The following is a 23665-nucleotide window of genomic DNA, read 5'->3' as shown; positions in this document are numbered from 1 at the left end:
CTCTAGGGGGTCCCCCTGTGAGAGCTATGTGAGTCCTTCTTTTGTGGCTGGCTGACTATTGTGGATGGTCTGGTAGGTGCGGCTGACCCCAGTGGGTGGCCAGGCCCTGCCTGGTGCGGAGGACAGTGGTTGGTGTGGCTGGGTGACAAGGTGACTGGCTGTGCAAACTTGGGGGGCCCCCGGGTGGGCAGAGCCACATTCTTGGTTGGGTGGTTGCAGGGCCAGGGTGCCTGGGTTTAGTGTCTGCCTGCTGTGTGGAGCCACTTGACACAGCTAGCTGCAGGTTCCGGGGGGGTCCCAAAAGTGGTGCTGGCTCACTGGTGAGTAGGGCTCAATCATGGGACAGCGGGCTGAGGGGTCTAATGTGTCTCAGAACTGATGTTGGCTTGTTGGTCGTTGGGTCTGGGGCCCAGTGGCCCCAGGGCTGGAGTCAGCCTGTTGAAGGATGAGACCTGGGACCAGGGCTTACTGGGACTAGTGCTGGTTCACTGGTGGGTGAAGCCGGGTCTCAGGCCCTCTGGATATAGGACCCTGGAGGTCCTGAAGCTAGCATTAGCCTGCTGGTCATTGAGGCCAAATCCTAGGGCCACTGGCTTGGGGTCCGAGATGTCCCAGGATTGGTTTTGGCCTACTGGCAGGCAGGGCAATGGCCCAGGAGATTCTGGGGCTGGTTCAGGCCTGCTGGTGGATTGGCTGGTTTCTGACAAGGCAGGCTGCAGTGCTATAGTGGTCCAGGGGCTGGTGTGGGCTTATCACTCTATGGGCCCAATCTCAGTGAGGATGCTCATGGTCTCTCAAGAAGGAATAATTTACAGCCCTGGGAATTTGAACATTCCAGTTATAAAAAAGATACACAAACACATGTTTCCTTACTAAAATAATTCATGACTTGAAACAGAAAGTTGGAATGAATACCATACATTGAGGGCCATCAAGGAAGTGCACAGGCTGCTAAGGAGGCCCGAAGAGCGACACTCTCTCCCAAATCAGGCCTCTGGTAGCTTTTAGAAGACAAAATCTCAGTGGAGTCTTGAATGCTCTAAGGAGGTATTCAGAGGAAGACAGAGGGAATGGCTTCCTAGGCCTTAGGAAGGGAGTTAACAAAGTCATGATATATGAAAAGGTAAGGTATGTTGTATATTTCTAGAGCAAGAGCTATAACAATTACAGAGGTAAAAAAAAGATGCAGGTTATTCAAGGCCTTTGAATCCAGGCTAAGGAACAAGAATTTTTTCAAAGGAAAATGGGGAACTACTGAAGAATGTCAAGTGGGATAGAACCGTGGATTTATAGAGAGAGAGCTGGCTGTATGAAAAGAACTAATCAGAGAAATTAAGCCTGGAAGGAGAAAAATCAACAGCCATTGAAGTAACTCCAGCCAATAAATGCTGTGATTCTGCCCTAGAGAGAAGGGAGAAGTCCAACAAAAGGGAGGGTGATATGGGCACATAGGACACAGAGAGCATGTTTCAAGCCCCAGGGAGAGATGATGCTAATGAGAAGTGACCAGGGAAGAGCCAAGTGGATGGACTAGGGTTGGTACCCCAGCATGGAACTGTAGTGCCAGGGCACAAGGATATTTGTATAAGGTGAGAGGTTGCACCCCGTTTTGTACATAGGCCACTTCAGACATGGTGGGAAGAGTCATGAACCAACAGGCAGAACTTCAGGAGGTAGACTGCAGCCCCAACACAGGATGGGAAGAGGAGTCAGGGACTTTGACACCGCATAGTCCATACCTGACACACTACAACAATTGCTTATTTCCAGACCTCCTTCCACCACACCTACCCTTAACCCAACTCAACAATCATCATTAAAATGGGAGAATTTCTTAGAAGTTTCTCATACAGCAGTTTTCAACCCATTTTCCAAGGTAACACATCTGGTAATTTAGTCTCTTTTTGTCACACACACCCATGGATAATACTTTGACATACACCACTAACTCACATAGACATAACCAGTGTTTTAAATTGTCTATATAAAGGTGTAACACTGTATGTTATTTTTCTCTTATAGGCACGTCCCTAACTTGAGAGATGGGGAATGAATTCAAGAGAATTGTTCTGCTGAAAGGACTTCAGCACATCAGTGATTATCATTTTAGCATGATTAAGTCTTTACTGGCTGCGGAGTTAAAACTGACTAGTAAAATGCAAGAGGAATACGACAGAGTTAAGATTGCTGACTTGATGGAATTAAAGTTCCGAGGGCCTGCCTGTGTTGAAAAACTAATAGTGTTGGTCAAAGACATAGAAGAAATTAAACACCTTGCTAAAACTCTTAGAAATGAGAAGTCAAAAGGTACTTGGAAGAACCTTCTCTCTCACTCTCTCTGCACTGACCTCAACCTTAAATAGAACCCTGATTTAGTCAAAGTTTAGACCTCTCTTTCCCAAATTAGGACTCAGTAGCCATGACAATGGTAATACCTTAGATGCCAACAAATTGACAACTTAGAGGATGCCTTTCCTACAAAGAGATCTGTTGTGTTTTAGAGGTTGTATTTTGGGGGTGTGGGCTAAGAAAATATTATAAGGAGTTGATGAGAAAGGCTGAGGCTTCCAGACATTAGAAAGGTTAGACAATGACAAAACAAAATTAGAACATGTATGTTTTTGAAATATTTAAATCACTTAATATGCATGCTCTATTATCATATTTACTCCACCATTTTTTTACTTTCTAGAAACAATTCTGAGGCAGTGCTTAAATAAAAACCTGCCTCTGAGAGATGTGAAGAACTTGCCTCTTATAAAACCACTGGGTTAGGAAAACATATTTTAAAAAGTTAAAGTCCAGTATTACCAGTTTGTCCCATCACAAATTAGATTATATTTGCTTTCTCTGGTCTCAGTAATTCAAGTAGATCTTCTGTAGAAATTGACCCACCACTAGCATCATGAAAACTTTAGATTCTTAAAAGGAAAGTATAAAATAAGTGGATTGTAAAAGGGTTCGACTGAGGTAGATATAGGAGTCCAGAGGACAGGAAGGATATGCTCGTTGTACAGGGGGCAAAAAAGGAAACCCACTGAGGAAGTTTGGGTCAATACCTCCACATATGTTGCTACTGATGGCCACCTATGGCCAAGCTAGGCTAATGCCGTAGAGGCAGATATAAGCATACCCAGATCCACAAGCAGGAACTGACAGGAAATAGTATTAAAGGTGCTTCAGGGTATCTTAGACCAGTTCCTTTGGATTTATCATGTTCTCTGTTACTGCATCAGTTATAAGGAGAAGTAAAGCAAAAGAAGCAACTCCAGGGAAAAAAAGCAAGCAGGATAAACCCAAACCTGACCAATCTACATCCACCACTGAAAAAGCTTTGGGACCTGAATCAATCAAGGATACACCTGTGAAGGTAGGATGCCTAAAGTCCTACAGAAGGAGATTTTACTATGGTTCTTCTACTTATTACCTTCTTATGAACACTTAGTTCTTTATTCATTTCTCAACATGCAGATAGGCAAATCAGAGAAAAGGGGATCCAGAGTGACAATGAGTTTTAGAGCCAGTAAATAAATAGGTATTGATCACCCATTATGTTTCCAAACTACTGTGCACTTTAACTTGTGTAATATAATTCCCTGTGATGGAAATATGAAATCATTACCCCTTTTTCAGATGTATATGAAAATAACAATCAGATTAGGAAAATAGCTTGGCAAAGCCTACTCAAAGAAACTACTTTCAAACTCAGATTTTCTAAATCCAAGTCCACTGTCCCTCTCATCAACACAGAAGTGAGTACAGGAGTTACACATATAAAATTTTCCCTACTATTTGTATAAAGGCAACATATATGTGCACTGCTTACCTTCTGGCCATCTCTTCAGATTATGGGCTATATGTAGCTCCCTGGAGTTCCCAAGGACATAAATTTTAGTATAATTAGAATCTAGTAATAAAAAGTTGATATTCTCAGTAGTAAAGATGTTTCATTTATTAATACTTTATTACTTTATTTATTTATTTAATTATTGGTTACATTGGGTCTTCCTTGCTGTGCATAGGCTTTCTCTAGTTTTGGTGAACGGTGGCTTTTCTTGTTGTGGAACACAGGCTTTAGGTACGAGGGCTTCAGCAATTGTGGCTCATGGGCTCTAGAGCGCAGGCTCAGTAGTTGTGGGCACAGGCCCAGCTGCTCTGTGGCATGTGGGATCTTCCCGGACCAGGGATTAAACCCATGTCCCCCACTGGCAGATGGATTGTTAACCACTGCACCACAAGGGAAATCCTCATTTATTATTGAAAACAATTAACCAGGGGAAAAAACCCTACTTTCAGAAAAAGAAAACCATAAAAACTTGTGAATCTAAGAAGATGAAGCTAACAGAGGAGCAGAGTTGGCTTCCAGGACTGTCAGTGACCAGCACAGAGTCAAAGAGCCTTCCTCAGACTCCTCAAATGCCTCCACCAACCTCATCCAGCAGTTCCTTAACCAAGGTACCATTTTCCTGTTTCCAACACATTTACCTCCCTACAGTAGATTATAAGCATCCTCGTGACCTTGAGAGAGTTTCTCAGTAATCCCTTCCTGGATACAAACTTCTTTACACAATCAAATCACTCATCAGTTTGTCAAATGTAGATACAGATGACTCAAGGTAGTCTAAGTCCTGGGGCTTTTGACAAGGTATGTATTTCTGAAATAATTCCTGACCTCAAGATCGTGAGTGTCTTATGTTTGGTCCTGAAACAGCAGATGGGAGTGACCAGATAATTAGACATGACTATAAGGGTATGTTTCTCCCCTACATTTCAGCTTCTTTTCACCCCTTTCCCCCTAACCATGGGTCTAGACTAGTTCTCAGCCTTCTGTGCTTCTTACCATGTCAGGTGTTTGCACATAGGCTCTTTCCTTGATTTGGAATTCATCATCCCCGTCTCTTCTCTAGCTCAAATACAACCTTCAGGTACCAGCCTGAATTCCTTCCCCAGGCAAGTCCTCACTGAAACAACCCCTTTCAAGAAAAGATCAGATACTCTTATTGTTTGCCTTCACAGGACCCTTTACTATTCCTTTATGGTACTTATCACAACTGTAATAAATCTGCATTTTTCTTTTCTACTAGACAAGGAGCTCAGATTATAGGTAACCTGTCCCAGAGGAAGACAAGACAGGGGTGGGAAAGCGATTTCACGCCTGTAGGCATTGACCCGTATCCCAGCCTGCTTTTTGTTTTGCCCTATGGTTATATGCAACCCAGAACTATGGAGCCTGTATTTGAGATGAATGAGCACTAAAAGATTGCCCCAAGACATGAAGGGTAGGCAAGAACAGGATTTAAACCCCTATTCTCTAACATAGTTTCTCACCTAAGACCCAAGCTGCCCTCTGACTCAGGCTACATCCCCACCACCACCCCACACATGCCACTTGAAGACAGGCCTACCATACAAAGGGACTCTTAATTTGGGGTGTTGTTTCCTTGCTGTCATTGTTCCCATTAATTCTAAGAGTCCATATTTCTCCCAATAATATTTTCCTAAATATCAGTAGGTTTATAGGAGCCTGAAGAACAGATATCAGAAACCCACTTGTGTATTTTCTTGATGAGAAAGGCATAGTTAATAAACATTCTTAAGTGCATCCATCTTTGGACTGAGATTTGCTTCCCTTATAACCAGGGAAGGTTACCTGCCTGCTTTGGCCAGTTTGCATCAGATGTAGGACCTGGCTTCCATCCTAAACCAATGAAATTTCATCTGAGCTTTTAATATTGGGAGAGTGAAATTTGTAATCCTAGGTGAGGTAGGAGAAGGATAAATAATACAGGTATTACCTATATATACTATTATTCCAGAAAAAAATTGAAAAGTTAAGACTGTACATTAAAAAGGAGTAAAGAAATGATGTTGTGTTCTATGTGATTTTGGAAGTCATTATCAAGAACTAAGGAAAACATATTTTTTTTTCTCCAGAAAAAAAATGACATAGCTACCAATATTAGTAACTTAAAAAAGAAGTTACAATCGCATAAACAGAGTCAGATGCCAGGAACTTCAGCAACCAGCACGTGCCCAGCTCGCAGCGGTGGCCAGATGAGTCCAGTACCCCCACCAACACCATTCAGCAACTTCTCAATCAAGGTACCTGCTCCCTGTTCCCATTTCTTGTGCCTCCTACAACATAAGTGCAAGAAGTATCATAATCTCATCTCCCACAATTTACCATTTATTTATTTAATATAATCACTCATTCATTTTTCCATGTATGTTTTGTGATCCCACTCTATTCTAACTCCTTGGCTATTTACAAAGTGTGTATTTATGAAATAATCTCTGATTTTAAGAGGGTTGCTCTCTTCTGTTGAGTAAAAAGATGGGGGGGCATGTGAAAGACAAGTCAAGATGCCTATGTGTTCACCCCTACATTCCACTTTCCTTTGGCCCTATTTCCCTTTGCTCACTGACCACACTACAGGGTTTATTTTAAAAGTTCTGTGCTCCTTCCCACGTCAGATGTTTTGACACGGACTACATCTTTGTTTGGAATCACTTGTCCTGATTCATCACTGGTTCAGGTGTCTTCACCTTTCAGATGCAAACCTGAATCTCTTCCTCATACAAGTCCTCACTGATACCCTCCTCTCAGAATATATTAGGTATTCCCCTTGTTTGCTTTCAAAGATCCATTTCCTTTTTCTTTTTAGCACTTATCACAACCATAATAAATGCACATTTTTCTTTGTTACTATACTATAACATCAGTTATAAGGTGTCTGTCAACTGAAGAAAAATGCACAGCCTAAAATTTGAGAGTTATGTTTTATTTGGCAGGCAAATATGAAGGCTTACGTGGGGGACATAGAATCTCAGATAGTGCTGAGAGACTGCTCTGAAGAAGCAAGGGGGGAGCCAGGATGTATTTCAGGTTTTGCAACAAAGACTAGGTAGTTGGAACATCAAAAGATTACTGTTAATAAAGAAAGCCAGGCATCTCAAGTTAAGGAATTTAGCACTTTTCTATGTATAGGAAGATGCAAGGGTCTGAATTCATTTCTTTGTTATGAATCTCAGCTGTATGGGGCCAGTATCTTGTGATTTCTCACCCTGAGTTTCCTCAAGGTGCACCATCAGGGTTGGCTGCAGCACTGGACTGCTAGATGGCAGGCATCCTGCTTCTATCCTGAGTTCCCTCAGGGCAGCTGTAATGTGATGGCTTGATGGCTGCAACATTCTTAGCTTACTGATATGGCAGGCGATATTTTTCATTCACAGTGCCCTGTCCCAGCAAAGACCAGATCAGGATGGAAAAGTGAGTACACACATGTGTGCATCAGCTCCTATCCTAGCCTGCTTTTGTTCTGCCCTGATATGACCCCCGTGCTTACCTTAACACAGGGATACAATGCCTGTTTCTGCAGAGAATAAGCAAGTGACTTGAGGAATAGGCAAAGGCAGGATTTAAATCACTATTCTGTAAAATAATTTGTCACCCAAGTTCCAAGCTGCCCCCTACACAAGTCCATGCACACCAGTTGAAGACAGATTTCTTTTGACAAGATTTTTCAACTTTGTATTGTTTTTATTACTGTTAGCACCAATAATTAATAATTCCTCATGTAATCTCTCTGTTTTCTTTATGAGATGGAACTAGTAATCTGTGCCTATTTGCCTCTAGGTCCAGGTGGCCTTTGTCTAGGCATTGAAACCTCAGGCTCACTGTCTCTCTGCGATGACAATGACTTATGTGGACATCTAAAGACAACCCTATTTTTTCATGCATACAGGCTTAGAATTGACACTTTCTAAGGCTCCATCTGCCTAAGCTTGTGACATAGTCATTTCTACTTCCATAAGAGTCATTCTGCTGCCCTCAAAACTCCTTGGAGCACAGGAACCCCGGGGAGGCTCATCTGTCCTCTTGGCCTCATACATTGAAACACACCATGTGGTCATTTCTTCTTTGGGGTCCAGCCACCTGTGTAGGAGGCCTGACACAAAGAGGACCTGAGCATCCTGGCTATGGTTCATCAGGAGAAAGAGCAGGAAAGCCTTGCTCTTCTTCATCATGGGGTCTCCCAACTATTTTCTTTGTAATATAGGCTCTGTTTGGGATTCAGAGACAGAAGCAGATCAATATTCTCTTTGGTTTCTGCTGCTGTGTCTCTGCAGTGGCAAACAGCACACATTGGCGTGATTCCAGAACAGGGTGGCGTGGTGGAAGAAATAAGCCAAGGGAAAAAAATCAATTACTGTTTTTAAATATTATCCAGGCAAATAGTATATTTTAGGGATCTAAATCCTACTTTTCTGATGAAAGCTTTTAGTTTAACCAGTTGTGAAAAATGATCAAGACGCTCTTGTCAATGAGATTAAATTACTAGAAGTAGCAGAAGTGAATAGAGAAGCTTCTTTTTTTTTTTTTTTATTTTTTTTATTTTTTTATTAATTATTTTTTTTTGGGGGGTACACCAGGTTCAATCAACTGTTTTTATACACATATCCCCATATTCCCTCCCTTCCTTGACGCCCCCCCCTCCAGTCCCCCCCACCCTCCCTGCCCCAGTCCTCTAAGGCATCTTCCATCCTCGAGTTGGACTCCCTTTGTTATACAACAACTTCCCACTGACTATTTTACAGTTGGTAGTATATATATGTCTGTGCTACTCTCTCGGAGAAGCTTCTTTAATAAAATGCTTCCCATACCACCTCTATCTGGGTTTTCCATCAAAAAGGCCAACATTATGCATGAAACATCTGTGGATCAGAGCAAAAACAGAAACCCCTGTGTCTACTGTAAAATAATAATATAGTGATATTTCTATGCAATGAACGTTTAACGGTGCTAGACTCTAAAAGCTGTGTTCTTTGTGTACGTTATCTCATGTGTTCTTTATAACGTCATACGAGGATGCTATTGTTAATCTCATTTTACATATGAGAAAACTGAAGTTCTTAGAGGTTAAAAATCTTCTCCAAGGTCATGCAGAAAGTGAATGTTAGAGCCAAGATTCAAATGTAGCCCAACTGAAATCTAAAACTTGAGCATTTAATGGCATATATTGCTCCCAGAGTCAGAGTGTAGATGCTACAATATCTGAAATTTATTTGTAAAAATTTATATCAGATAGTGTTATATCTCAGATGTGTTACCATAGCCCAGGCTCTCAAGCCTTCTGATGTGGAATGAAGTGACGAGGGAGGTCAGAGGGTATTCTAATCAAGTAGCTGCGTGCCAGAGACAGGCATTTTAGGCAGCTCCCTCATCTACAGTTTTATCAACAACTGATACTTTATGAATTGGTTAAATGAATGCCAGAAGTGCTAAGAACTGTGGCTATTCTATACTGTAGAAAGTGAGAAATGGTCTTTCATCAGTGAAATCAAAGATAGTCAAGATAAATGATTTTACAGACACTTCCTGCCCTGATTGACACAATTATAAAAATCCACGTGCTAAGAATGCCCTGAATGAAATTGTGAATGTGTCTGTTTATTGTTGAGGACTACAAAAGATTTGGTTGCCTGGTAGAGACTAGGTAGTAGCAGAATCCTGCCTCTGGAATTATGAATTTGAGACAATGTCTCTGGTATGCTGATAAACAAAGCATTCAAACTGATGGACACCCGGGTTTCCTGGATTTGAAGAGTAGGTGATAGAAACCGATTTGCTTATTTGGTAAATATATAAGGCAATGAAAGACTTAGTAAATAAAACATTCTTAAGTGCAGCCAATGTTGTTCTGAGATGTGCTTCCATTGTAACCTGGTAGAATTTTCTACTAATAAGTTACTCCAAGTGTTGTCTTGGTGAATTGGCAAGTGAGTTGATAAGGCCAGTTTACAGCAGAAGTAGAGTCAGAATTCCAAAACAGACCAATGAAATTTTGATCACCTGAGTTTTTAACATTTGCAGAGAGAAGTTTGCAATCCTGGTTGGACTTCAAGCTGGGGAGGTGTTGGGGGTATCTGAAGATGTGCTACTTATTCCAGGGCAGATTGGCAGAGTGAAGATCATATGGTATGTGTGTGTGAGAGAGAGACAGACAGACAGACAGAGATGGAGAGAGATGTAGGGTAAGAAAGAAATATTATGGTTCATCTGGTATTGAAAACCATTAACCAGGAAGAAGACGACACATATTTTTGGACCCAAAAACTGAAAGACACAACCACTGAAACTGTTGACTCCAAGATGAAGCTATCCCCGGCGCAGAGGCAGCTTCCACAACTTCCAACATTCAGCATAATCCCAACTGGGGGCTGCCTCCAGACTCCTCAGATGCTATCACCAACCTCATCCAGCAGTTCCTCAGCCAAGGTACCAGATTTCTGTTTCCAGTATTTTCCCTCCCTACAATATAATGACAGGGATCAATAGAACCGTAAAGAACTTCTCACTAATCCCCTACAATACAAAATTCTTTATGAATTAGATCACACGTTGTTTTTGAGTGTGTATTTTGAGATCCTACCTACATTCAAATTCTGACCCTTATTAGGCTGCCTTTTGCGTTAGGATAATGTATGATCTAGTGTGCACCTAAATCATTCCTCTTCAGAGGTGGGTATAATTAGTAATTTATTTAATTTTGTGTGTTTCCCTCAATGCACTAAGAAAGAGGGAGCTTAGGGTACAATGAGGTGGAGAAATACAGAAACAAACAAAGCACTATCACCAATTCTTTCTCTTTGTTTATTATGGAAATAATATCACCTTAGAAATTTAGGAAATGGAGATATAGACAAAAATAATTAATTTTAACTATCTGAAATCTCACCTCTATCAAATGCTATGCTTCGGTAAATAGTCTTTCTGATTTTACCTTTTGCTTCTTGTCAAAGTGCTGCTGTTGTTACTAGTGTGAGATTTGTTAATGATTAACTTGCCCTGGGAATGAGCATTCTGATGTAGGGAGAACTGGCCACAGTGATGAGAAGTCAGAGTTGAGCCCCATGACCCACAGGCCTGCATAACCGTACAGGTCAGACCACAGGAGTACTGCTGGTCTGTGGAGGCAGCTGGCCTGTCTCCATGAACTGATCTCAGGACTCCCCTGGCCCACCTTTGCCTTCATACTTGCTTTTACAGATCAGCAGCCTCCCCTCCAATTCAGACTGCTCTCCTGAAACTCATAAATGGTGCAGGCCACTGGGTAGACATGAGGTCAGAGAAAAGTCCCTGACACCTGACTTCTCCTTTGGCATTCTTCTCCTAAGCATCCTGCCATTATTCAAACAGGAGGGTGTAGAGGAGGAAAAATAATTTCCCTTCTACCTTTCTAAGTTCTTGGCTGAGACCCCTGTATTAAAACAAAGATTATCAAGAAAAACTTGATAGAAGTTTATTAACAGTTATACCTCATCTATATATAGAAGGTATCCAGGAGAAATGAGTAACTCCCTGAGGTGGCCTAAGCGACCTGCTTAAATACCATCTTTAGTGAAATACAGAAAAGGAAAGTGTAGGGATGCCAGTTATGGGGGATTACCAGGAAAAGCAGCATAAACAAAGGTAATGTTTGTTATGCAGATTTAAGTCAGTTTCTCCCCTAATATTCTCTTACAATTTAGAGTCCTTCTCTTCCTGGTCCACAGTGGCAGACACCCTTAGAAATGGAGATTTAATTTATAAATACAAATTTCCCTTACAAAAGGGCAAGATCCTTTCCGGTTTTAGAGCTTCCTCTGTGTATGCTGTTTTTCAAAATAATCAGGTTAAAATAATCTTGTGCAAAGGACAACTTTGGGATGGGTGATTCTGCTACTCTTCAAAATATCCTTTATCCAGGTCATTTCCAAATTTGGGAAGTTCATGGGATTTTTCCGATGACTGTCTACTAACCCTTTTTCAACACAAACACTCTTTCCTGAAAAGAGACTTTGTAATTCAGGTCTTTAAATAGCCACATGTGCTGGGATGAGATCATGGGATTCTGACTGCAGCCATTGCCTAATCTCAGTGCTGTCAAGGGTGATTTATTTTCATCCCTATTTGTATCTTATTTTATACATGAAAATGAGTTGATGGGGTAATTTAAGATGATTTTTTATACAATCTCCTCTAGGAATCACTACGCAACAGTATTCCTATTGCCCACTGCCTCTCTACTCTACATAGCTCTTCCTGGGAGAAATACCTTTTCCCTCGAGTTAATACTTTTTAAAGGAAAATATTCTTCCTACCACACTCATAAAACAGTGAAAAGAAGAAAAATCACTGTCTAAATCTTCCCCATTCATTCCACTGGATTCTTTATACCATGTCAGGGATCTTTGCCTAGTTTTTTTTTTTCCCCAACTCCCCCTAATTATGTTTTTTGTTGATGTCAACATTAAGCCATACATGATTCTCATTAGAGAGTGAATCTGCATTCCTTTTCTTAATTGTGCCTGTTTTTGGTGTGTACTTCTGAGCAGAAACCAAGATTGAAGGCTGTACCTAAAGAAGCTTCCAGAGAGGAGGGCTTCCACAGGGACCCCAAAGAAGTGATGGTGCTGAAAGCAACAGAACCATTTACATATGATGTCCGAGATGGCGAGAAGAAGATGTTTCATGCCACAGTGGCTACTGAGAGCCAGTTCTTCCATGTGAAGGTTTATCATGCCGCCCTGAAGGAGAAGTTCATCCCAAAGAAAATCATTGCCATATCAGATTATCTTGGCCGCAATGGGTTCCTGGAGGTGTTCAATGCCTCATGTGTGTCTGATGTTGACCCTGACCGAAAGATGGAGATCTCTAAAAGCCTGATTCAAAAGGCAAATGCAACTCCTAAAATCAGTCATCTTTACATGCAAGATGTAGGAACATTTGTGAATGGGGTGTTTCTGGTGCAGAAGGTAAGCCCACACCATTGTTTTGCAGTATTTCTTCTGCAGCCCCAGAATGTAAAAGTCTTAACTGCCGAGTGAATTTGGTTAACTTCATAAATACAGGAGCTCCAAGCCCCCCTGACCAGGAATGGATGGGTGTAGTCTTCCCATTTCAGAATATAAGATAGGCAATCTCTTAACACTCTCCTCCCAAGGTAACAGCATGCAAGGTCTTTAGAAAGTGATTCACCGGAAATCATGGCAGTTAATCAGCTGTGCTGGTCCATTCATGGCCACTCTGTGCAGAGTTTATATCTATCTATCATCTATCTATCTATCTATCTATCTATCTATCATCTATCTATCATCTATATCTATTAACATATTATTAACATTATCTATTATTAACATCGATAGATAAACAGATGATAGTTATAGATACAAGAGAGAGCTCTCCTTATGATTGTGTTTTTCGAGTTCTGCCTCACCTGTTTCAGTGACAGCTTAACTTAATTGTGAATAAAGAATTGCCCTTCCAAGCTTGGATTCCAGCTGTGGTAACCAGAATAAGAATTCAACTAGACCACTTTGCCCTCGAATCAGCTCTTATCCACAGTTAGCTAAGTTTCTGATCACCTGAACTCTAAAGCACTCTCACCTCTTCACAGTCATTCATCAAAAAATTGTTCAGCCAAAGATTGTGGCATTAACTAATAAGAGAAATATGGATATTGAAAACACTAGAAAAATCAAATTGCATTCTACAATTTATTAATATGGGCAATAAAATGCAGAATTTTGCTGAATTCTCAGAATTAGGGTAGGTATTTCAGTCCCAACACATCATAGGAATACTAAGCTTAGCTGACCCAACCTTGATGTAAAGTATTGTTTCGTATTCCTTATATATGTCGTGTAGGATGGCTCTTTACTTACGCCCTGTTGCTTTCTGTACATTCTGTTTCAGTGACTGTGTATACATGTGCATTTGTAGAATTAATGAGTAATGTAAGCGATATAGAAACTGGAACAATGGAAATAGATGATCTAGATTCAAGATTTGGGCAGATTAGGGAAGAATGAATAAATAGAGAAGATAGAGGAAAGAATTACATATTGAAATAACAGTCTACTTAATGAGGACTTGCAACAATCTTTTTGAGACTCATAATAAGACACAAATGGCCTTTCTTCTCTGTTCTCGGGGAGATCCAAAGCAACCCATGAAGCTTATCAGACCACACTGTATCCAACTTTCCTAAGAAATCTCAGCTTTTCTGAGATAGGAACAGGAAAAGTTAGGAAAGTAATCCAGTTTTCTAGAGGAACCCAAAACACAAAGACCTAAAGGAAGGAATTTAAATGGGAGAGACACAGAATTCTCTAGAAAGAGAATTTGAATGGAAGGATCAACTGAACACAATATCTTACACTATCTGGTACCTGTGATTCTGGACCTCCAGCTTGTATGAACTGGTCTGAGACAAAAGTTGCCACTAACACCCTATATTTTTCAAAGTTGTGGAAATTCCTGATCCAGTTCTCAGAGGATGGATGCTAATTTTCTTTTGCAGAAATTGGTACGTAATGAATGCATATATTATGAAATAAAAGATAATACAGGAGTGATGGAAGTCCTTGTTTATGGACAACGACTGACCGGAATCAACTGTGAGGAAGGCGATAGACTTAAACTCATCTGCTTTGAATTGGCATTGAGTGGAGATAAGAGGCAGCTGAGATCCGTAATTCACAGTTTCATCAAGGTGAGATCTTCTTGAGAGGCAGGGCGGTGGGTCATGATTGTTCCAAAGTAGAAGCCTTTAGGAAAACTAGACTGCTTCCTTTACACAGAGAGTCCAGCAGGTGGAATAAGAACTAATTCTTGCCACTTAGTGGGTGTAAAGTTTCTTTTCATCATTCTTTATTTTTTAAGGGCATTTTTAAATTTAACTTTTTGTATTGAAGTTTAGTTAATTTACAATGTTATATTAGTTTCAGGTGTACAGCAAAGGGATTCAGTTATACACACACACTCACACACACACGTACACACACACACATATTCTTTTTCAGATTCTTTTCCATTATAGCTTATTACAAAATATTGAGTATAGTTCCCTGTGCTATACAGTTGGTCCTCATTTAACTATTTAGTGTGTAGTAATATGTGTATGTTAATCCCAAACTCCTAATTTATTTCCCCTCTCCCCCCATCCCCTTTGGTAACTATAAGTTTGTTTTCTATGTCTGTCACTTTATTTCTATTTTGAAAATAGGTTCATTTGTATCATTTATTTTAGATTCCGCATATAAGTAATATCATACGATATTTGTCTTTCTCTGTCTAAATACTTCACTTAGTATGATAATCTCTAGGTCCATCCATGTTGCTGCATTATATTATTTCATTCCTTTTATGCTTGAGTAATGTTCCATTGTGTATATACACCACATCTGCTTTATCCATTCATCTGTCAATGGGCATATAGTTTACTTCCATGTCTTGACTTGTAAATAATGCTACTGTGAACTTTGGGCTGCATGTATCTTTTCAAATTAGAATTATTTCCAGATATATGCCCAGGAGTGTGACTGTAGGATCATATGGCACCTCTATTTTTAGCTTTTTAAGGAACCTCTATACTGTTCTCCATCATAGCTGCACTAATTTATATTCCCACCAACGGTGTAGGAAGGTTTCTTCTTCACACCCTCTCCAGCATTTGTTACTTGTAGGCTTTTTATTAATTGCCATTCTGACTGGTGTGAGGTGACATTTCATTGTATTTTTAATTGGCATTTCTCTAATAATTAGCAATATTGAGCATCTTTTCATGAGTCTGTTGGCCATTTATATGTATTCTTTAGAGAAATGTATATTTAGGTCCTCTGCCCATTTTTGATTGGGTTTGTTATTTTGATATAAAGCTGTATGAACAGTTTGTATATTTTAGAAATTAATCTCTTGTTGCAAATATTAATTATTTGCAAATATTTTCTCCTAGCCCATAGTTGTCTTTTTGTTTTGTTTATGGTCTCCTTTGCCGTGCAAAAGCTTTCATTTTAATTAGGTTCCACTTAGTATTTTTGTTTACATTTCCATTGCTTTAGGAGACTGATCCAAAAACATTGCTGCGATTTACTTCAGAGTGTTCTGCCTATGTTTCTAATAGGAGTTTCATCGTAACTGGTCTTACATTTAGGTCCTTAATGCATTCTGAGTTTATTTTTGTATATGGTATTAGAGAATGTTCTAATTTCATTCTTTTACATGTAGCAGTCCAGTTTCCGAGCACCACTTATTGAGCATACTATCTTTACTCCATTGTATATTCTTGCCTGCTTTGTTGTCAGTTTATTGACCATAAGTGCGTCGGTTTATTTCTGGGCTTTCTATCCTATTCCATTGATCTATATGTCTGTTTTTGTGGCAGTAACATACTGTTTTGATTACTGTAGCTTTGTAGTAGTCTGAAGTCAGGAACCATGATTCCTCCAGCTCCATTCTTCTTTCTCAGGATTGTTTTGGCTATTTGTGGTCTTTTGTGTTTTTGTACAAATTAAATTTTTTTTTCTAGTTCTATGAAAAATGCTATTGTTAATTTGATAGGGATTGCATTGAATCTGTTGATTGCCTTAGGTAGTATGTTCATTTTAACAGTATTGATTCTTCCAATCCAAGAACATGGTATATCTTCCTATCTGTTTGTGTCATCTTCAGTTTCTTCCATCATCATCTTAGAATTTTCACTTAAGGATATTTTTAATCATACTGAAGAGAGAAACTAAATATTAGAGAATTTTTTGAATTTTCAAACCTGGTAGATTATTCAGTAAATTTGGACTTCCCTAAGACAGATTTGTTTCAAATACTGGCTCTGTCATTTGTTAGGCAACTAGTAACTTAATGCTAGGAACTTCTGATTCATAATCTACAGAATGGAGGAAATACTTTTTATCTCAGAGGATAATTAACAGAGCTCATTTTGATCTAAATGAGCATTTGATCTAAATCTGAGCATTTCAGAACACAGGGTTACCTGCCTTTAGTGAGATACACATACTGGTCTACAACAGAAGTGGTTGGTCCTACAGGACAAATTCATGATCTTTGTCACACTCATATATACACATTCATGTGGGGTGGATTCCTGGAACACTAACAAAGGCTAACACAGTCGTCATACCTTGTTTTGTTTTATTGCACTTCATTTTCTTATGCTTCACAGATATTGCCTTTTTTTTTTTTTTTTTTTTTTTTTTTTTAACAAATTGAGGGTTTGTAGCAATCCTGGGTAGAGCCAAGTCTTCTGCTGCCATTTTTCTAAAACATTTGTCACTTTGAGTCTCTGTGTCACGTTTGGCAATTCTCATAACGTTTCAGGCTTTTCCATTATTCTTCTGTCTGTCATGGTGGTCTGTGATCAGTGATGTTATGATTGAAATTGTTTTGGAGTGCCATGAACCACACACCCATATAAGATGGAGAAGTTCTTTGATAAATGTTATGTGTGTTCTGACTGCTCCACTGATGGGCCATTTCCCCATCTCTCTCCCTCTCTCCATCGGCTCTCTCCCTCTCCACAACGATATTGAAATTAGGCTAATTAATAACCCTATAGAGGCCTCTAAGTGTTCAAGTGAAAGGAATAGTCACATATCTCTCATGTTAAATCAAAAACTAGGCATGATTAAGCTTAGTGAGGAAGGCAGAAAAGAGGTCAAGATCTAGACCTCTTGCACCAAATAGACAAGTTGTGAATGCAAAGAAAAAGTTTTTAAAGGAATTTTAAAATATTATGCCAGTGAACCTGTGAATGACAATGAAGAAAACAGCCTTATTGTTGATATGGAAAAAGTATTAGTGGTCTGGATAGAAGGTCACACGAGCCACAATATTCCCAGAGCGAGGCCCTAACACTTTTCAATTCTGTGATGGCTGAGAGACATGAGAAATCTGCAGAAGAAAAGCTTGAAGTTAGCAGAAGTTGTTTCATGAGATTTAAGGAAAGAAGCCATCTCTACGACATAAAAGTACAAGGTGAAGAAGCAAGTGCTGCTGATGTAGAAGCTGCAGCTTGGTTATCCAGAAGATCTAGCAGAGATAACTGATAAAGGTTGCTACCCTCAACAACAGATTTTCAATGAAGATGAAACAGCCTTATATTGGAAGATGTCATCTAGGACTTTCATAGCTAGAGAGGAGAAGTCAGTGCATGGCTTTAAAGCTTCAAAGGACAAACTGACTCTCCTGTTATGGGCTAATGCAGCTGGTGACTAAGTTGAAATCAATGCTCACTGACCACCCTGAAAATCCCAGGGCCCTTAAGAATGTTAAATCCACACTGCCTGTGCTTTTGTAAATGACACAATAAAGCCTGGATGGCAGCACAGCTATTTACAATATGGTTTACTGAATATTTTAAGTACACTGTTGAGCCCTACTACTCATAATAATAATAATAATAATAAAAAGATTCCTTTTAAAGTATTGCTGCTCATTGACAACATACCTGATCACCCAGGAGCTCTGATGGAGATGTACAATGGGAGTGATGTTGTTGTCATGCTAACATAACATCCAGTTTGCAGCCCATGGAGTATTATTTAAGAAACACATTTCACAAGACTATAGCTGTCATAGGGATGATTCTTCTGATGGATCTGGGCAAAGTCAAATAAAAACCTTCTGGAAAGGGTTCATCATTCTAGATGTCATTAAGAACATTCCTATTTCATGGGAAGAGGTCAAAATGCCAACATGAATAAGAGTTTGAAGGAAATTGGTTCCAGCTCTCATGGATGATTTTAAAAGGTTCATGACTTCAGTGAAGAAATTAACTGCAGATGTGGTAGATATAGCAAGTGAACTAGAATTAGAAGTGGAGCCTGAAGATGTGACTGAATTGCTGCAATCTCATGATAAAACTTTAATGTATGAGGTATTGCTTCTTATGGGTGAGCAAAGACAATGGCTTCTTGAGATGAAATCTACTCCTGATGATGAAGCTGTGAATATTGTTGAAATGACAACAAAGGATTTAGAATACTACACAAACTTAGGTGATAAAACAGTGGCAGGGTTTAAGAAGATTGGCTCCAACTTTGAAAGAAGTCCTACTGTGGGTAAAATGCTATTGTCAGTAAGGAGAAAAACATTCTTCTACCCTTCTAGGTACTTTGGGCGGGTCTAAGAATTGCATTGACATGAGACAGACTAACAGGAGAAAAGCAAACAAAAGTTTAATAACACATATACATGGGAGAGACCCAGAAAAGTGAGTAACTCACCAAGATGGCTAAAACCCTCACCTTAAATACCATCTTCAGTTAATGACAAAAGAGGATGTTGGAGGTAGTTGTTTGGGACTTCCACTGGGGAGAAAGACAATCCACATGGAGATGGAAAAACAAATGTTTTGGGAAACAGATCTTTGCTGGGCATGCAGAGAGGATGGGACACAGAGTGGACTCTGATCTCTGGGCTCTGCCAAGTTTTCCTCCACCACACCTAACCCATATTCTTTGCAGATACCTCTGATGAGACCTTTATTCTGGGAACAGCCCCTTTATCTAAATTCTTTAGGCAGCCAAAGGGGAGGTGAAAAGAAGGACTTACAGAGTCTTCTGTTTCTTAAAAATAATCAACATAAATTAATCCTTATGCCAGAAAGACATATTTTGGGGTAGCACACTTTGTTTCTCTATGCTATCAAACAGCATTGCATGCTACAGAGAGATTTTCCATGAAAGGAAGAGTCAGTCAATTCAACAAACTTCATCATTGTCTTACTTAAGAAATAAGACACCACTACCCCCAACCTTTAGCAACAATCATGTTTATCAGTCAGCAGCCATCAACATCCAGGCAAGATCCTCCTCCAGAAAAAAATAAAAGATTACGACTCACTGAAGATTCAGATGATGGTTAATGTTTTTATAGCAATAAAGTATTTTTTGATTCAAGTATGTACATTACTGCTATTGCACGCTTAATAAACTACAGTATAGTGTAAACATAACTTTTATATGCACTGGGAAAGCAAAAAAACTGTGTCATTTTATTGCAATATTTGCTTTATCACAGTGGTCTGGAACTGAACCCATATCTCCGAGGTATGGCTGCACTGGAATGCAAACAGATCAAACACAAGGGCTGACACATCCAGGCACTCAGAAATGCAAATGCTTTTCAGTCTTGCCAGGACTCAGGCTCTCAATGAGATACCCCAATCCTTCCTTCACAGCATGACACCAGGAATACCTTTTGCCCCTTCCTTCCACCTTTCTTCCCAGTAAGAACTTTTCCTGCAACTCTTGGCATTGAGTACACCTGCTCATTCCTCTCTCTCTCATTCTCCATCAACTCCTGCCTGTCCACATGCACTCATGCTGGACATGAGTGCATATCTCATTTCAGGGTCCCAACCAAGAACTGGGGGTGGTGACTCAAAAGACAGGAATTCACTAAAGAAGATAGATGAGAGTGGGAGAAGAGCCTCGTAGATGGGAAGAGAAAAAGGGAGGAAGCCCGTAGCAAGGTGACACAGTGTGAGTGAAGGAAGAAAGGTCATCTCATTGTTTATCTTTATCTCTTTCTTCTTCAAGGTCACCAAGGCCAGGAAAATCCAGGGAAAACCACTCGATCCTGATTTATATATGGAAACCTTCTTCTAAGAACCTGGATATCATCAATATTGATGTTTGTGGAGCTAAGATCTAAGCACAGCAAAAAATGCATATATATATATATATACACACATATGTTGAAATACAACTATATATATATATATATATATATATATATATATATATACACTAGCCATTGATTCTTCGGAATCAGGTGTTTTAATTTTTTAAAAAATTTTGTATATCATTTCAATGCTTAATTTTGCATCTATAAGTTTTATAATTTGGAAAAAATAATAAACATGCTTTTTTTTGTTGTTTTTTTGTTTTTTTTCCTAAAGGCATGCCTCCCTAAGAGTCTAATTTATTGGTTTGTTGCTTAAAAGTAAATAGTCTGTGGCCCGCAATTCAGACAGGGACACCTAAGCCCCAAGCAATATGTAAATGTATACTTTGGTTGTGATCTTTACAGAATATAACTCTGGTTAAGAATGAACAGGTTGAAAAAGCTGTGCCTGCTCAAAGAAACCCAGGAGGAGGGCAGACCAGCTGAAATCCAGTCTCTGCTTCAATTGCCAACCCCTGTCCTATGGTGGAGTTGCTTTAGTCCAAAACAATGATATCTTTTCAGAATTGGTCTCCTGGAGGGGCCATAATTGGGTAATTTGTGTACTAAATAAGGCAGCATCTCATGATTTGCATGAAGTCGCTAACATATGTTGGAAGCAATTCTAGCCCTGTCTGATGTGAAATAACTGGTTCACTTAATGACTCAGATACCAACAGCTCAGTAGCTCTCCAGCTATACTTCCTGGTCTTCACGTGTATGGATCTTATGAGGAAGTTTCTCCAGGAAAAGACTTCCACTAGGCAAACACTGAGGAGTGGTGAATTTACTTTAGAGTACAATGGCAGAGAGTAGATATCTTAACACTGAAATTTACAGTGTATTTTTTTAAGTTATTTTATTGAAGTAGAGTTGATGTATAATGTGTTAATTTCTGCCCTACAGGAAACTGATTTAGTTATAGATATTAATGTATTCTTTTTTTGTATTCTGTTCCATTGTGGTTTATTACAAGATATTGAATAGAGTTCCTTTGTAGTGTGTTTCTTGATCACATATTTGGTACCTGGTGTTTTGCAGTTATTTTGTGTCACTTAACATTATACTAGCTCTAGAGGGTTGACAGTGTTCTTCTTTTTACTCTCCTAATAAGAAAAGTAAGGGACAGAAGGTAAGATCCTGTTCCTAATGATTAGAACCATTGCATCTTAACAAGAATTTCCTCCCTGCCACTTTATTGTCAATGCTTCCTCCAATCCAGCTCCTGGCAACCACTGATATAGTTTCTTAACTAACACTTTTCACTTTTCCAGAGTTTCCTAAGTTGGAAGTTAGAGTGGATATAGCATTTTGAGTCTGGCTCCTATCACTTAGTATAGCGCGTCTAGGATTCATCCATGTAGTTGGGTGTATCCGTTTATTCCTTTTATTGCTGTGTAGGATTCAATGTGGGGACCCAGAAAAGTTTGTTTATTTGTTCTGCAAGTGCAGAACAATTGGATTGTTGACACTTTGGCATAGTTACAAATAAAACTGATGTAAATATTCACATGCAGATTTGTGTGAGCCTGTATTATCATTTCAGTGAATAAAAATCTTGGGGTGAGATTGTTGATTCATGTGGTAAATGTATTTCAAATATATAAGAAATTGCCAAACTGTTTCCTAAGGTGAGTGTAGCATTTTTCATTCCCCTGAGCAATGTGTGAGAGTTTCAGTTGCTCTGTGTCCAGCTCCGAGTTTAGCATTGTAGGTGCATGTTTATTTAAAAAAACAAGTGTCCAAGCCTTTTGCAAAGTAGTGTACCGCTTAACATTCCTGCACCACTGCATGACAGTTCTAATTCCTCCTCATCCTCACCTAGCTCCTGGTATGGTCAATCCTTTTAAATTTTAGTCATCCTAATTGGTTCATAGTGGTAGTTTTAATTTGCATTTCCCTAAAGATAAATTAAGTTGAACATCCTTTTATGTACTTATTTGCCACCTATGTATCTTTTTTTTCCCTTCTTAAAAATTCCGCTGTTTGTTCTCATAATATGGAGTTTTGAGAATTCTTTATACATTCTGTGTACAGGATCTTCAGTGGCTATGTGACTAGCAAATATTACGTCTCAATCTATGGCTTGCCTTTTAAGGTATCTTTTGAAAAGACATGCTCATTTTGGTAAAGTTTAAGTTATCAAAAAATTTCCTTATGTAGATGTTTTTAATGCTAAGGGGAAAATATCAAAAGAAGGTGACACATGAAAATCATATAAAATTCAAATTTCAACGTCCACCGTACAGGTTTACTGGAACACAAACATGCTTGTTCATCTGTGGATTGTCTATGGCTTCTGTTGCAGCCAGTGCAAGGGGAAGCATCTGTAACAGAGACTGCAGCACCCACATAGTTTAAAATATATACTGTTTGGTGCTTTACAGAAAAATTTTGCCAACCCCTGCTTTTGAACCTCAGTTATCTTCTAGAACACTTAAACATAAGAAAAAGTAAATTTTGTATTAACTTCATTTTTCAGATTATCAGTGAGGTTGGCAATCTTTTCATGCTATAAACGTTTGATATTTGTTTTCCTGTGAATTTGGTTACTTTTACTCATTGTATATTAACTTGTATAACTACATATTGTACCTATTTTCCATTAATCATTTTATTCATACAACAGATATTGAACAACTATAAAGCCCTGAATATTTACATAGAGTGGAGCCCTATCCTCACCCCAAACTAAACCTGGCTGTGGGCTGCAATGAATGAGAAATACATTTTTATTATGATAAGATGTTGAGAGTTTGGAATTATTTATCCAGGAATTATCCCATCCTGACTAATCTGAGTTTGGGAAGGAGCCCATTCATCTCACATTGCTCCTCCCTCTACTTCAGTCTGCATTGCTCAAAACCTTAAGCCACCTGATTTATTTCAACCAAGTTATTATGAAGCTAAGTCAGAACTAAGGATATGATGAGGGAAACAGGAAAATACATAACCAGGGATATAGGACAGGTAACCAAATGAGGAGCACATTACGTGGGAAAGGACAGAATGAGTTGGGCCATGAACCAATTAGATCCTCAGATGTCTCAGCCCTAAAGCCATTAAGGCATCTCAAACACGATGATGTATCAAAACTTCTCACATGCATACCTTTTAGTCTATGGTAAATTAATTCCTCCTTTCTTATTTTCATTT

The 23665-nt window shown here is 39.2% G+C and overlaps 1 protein-coding gene across 2 annotated transcripts in view; it reads left to right on the top strand.

Moving 5' to 3' along the window:
- The window catches only part of LOC130848890 (gamma-interferon-inducible protein 16-like), a 31033-nt gene extending 8745 nt beyond the window's left edge, over positions 1–22288 (top strand). The window contains exons 2-9 of one of the 2 annotated variants that reach the window (XM_057727276.1): positions 2023–2307; positions 3237–3370; positions 4297–4455; positions 5935–6102; positions 10085–10279; positions 12379–12798; positions 14346–14537; positions 20383–22286. In XM_057727276.1, the coding sequence (XP_057583259.1) occupies positions 2043–2307; positions 3237–3370; positions 4297–4455; positions 5935–6102; positions 10085–10279; positions 12379–12798; positions 14346–14537; positions 20383–20451 (1602 nt within the window). In that variant the 5' untranslated portion in view covers positions 2023–2042 and the 3' untranslated portion in view covers positions 20452–22286. Of the gene's footprint in view, positions 1–2022; positions 2308–3236; positions 3371–4296; positions 4456–5934; positions 6103–10084; positions 10280–12378; positions 12799–14345; positions 14538–20382 lie in introns of those variants that run through there. The other variant, XM_057727284.1, reaches the window with a different exon arrangement.
- Positions 22289–23665: the final 1377 nt, after the last annotated feature.

Source organism: Hippopotamus amphibius, chromosome 1, assembly GCF_030028045.1.
Source record: "Hippopotamus amphibius kiboko isolate mHipAmp2 chromosome 1, mHipAmp2.hap2, whole genome shotgun sequence".
Classification (NCBI taxonomy): domain Eukaryota; kingdom Metazoa; phylum Chordata; class Mammalia; order Artiodactyla; family Hippopotamidae; genus Hippopotamus; species Hippopotamus amphibius.
The sequence above is the reverse complement of the archived record's forward strand: the minus strand, read 5'-3'. Positions and strand labels throughout refer to the sequence as shown.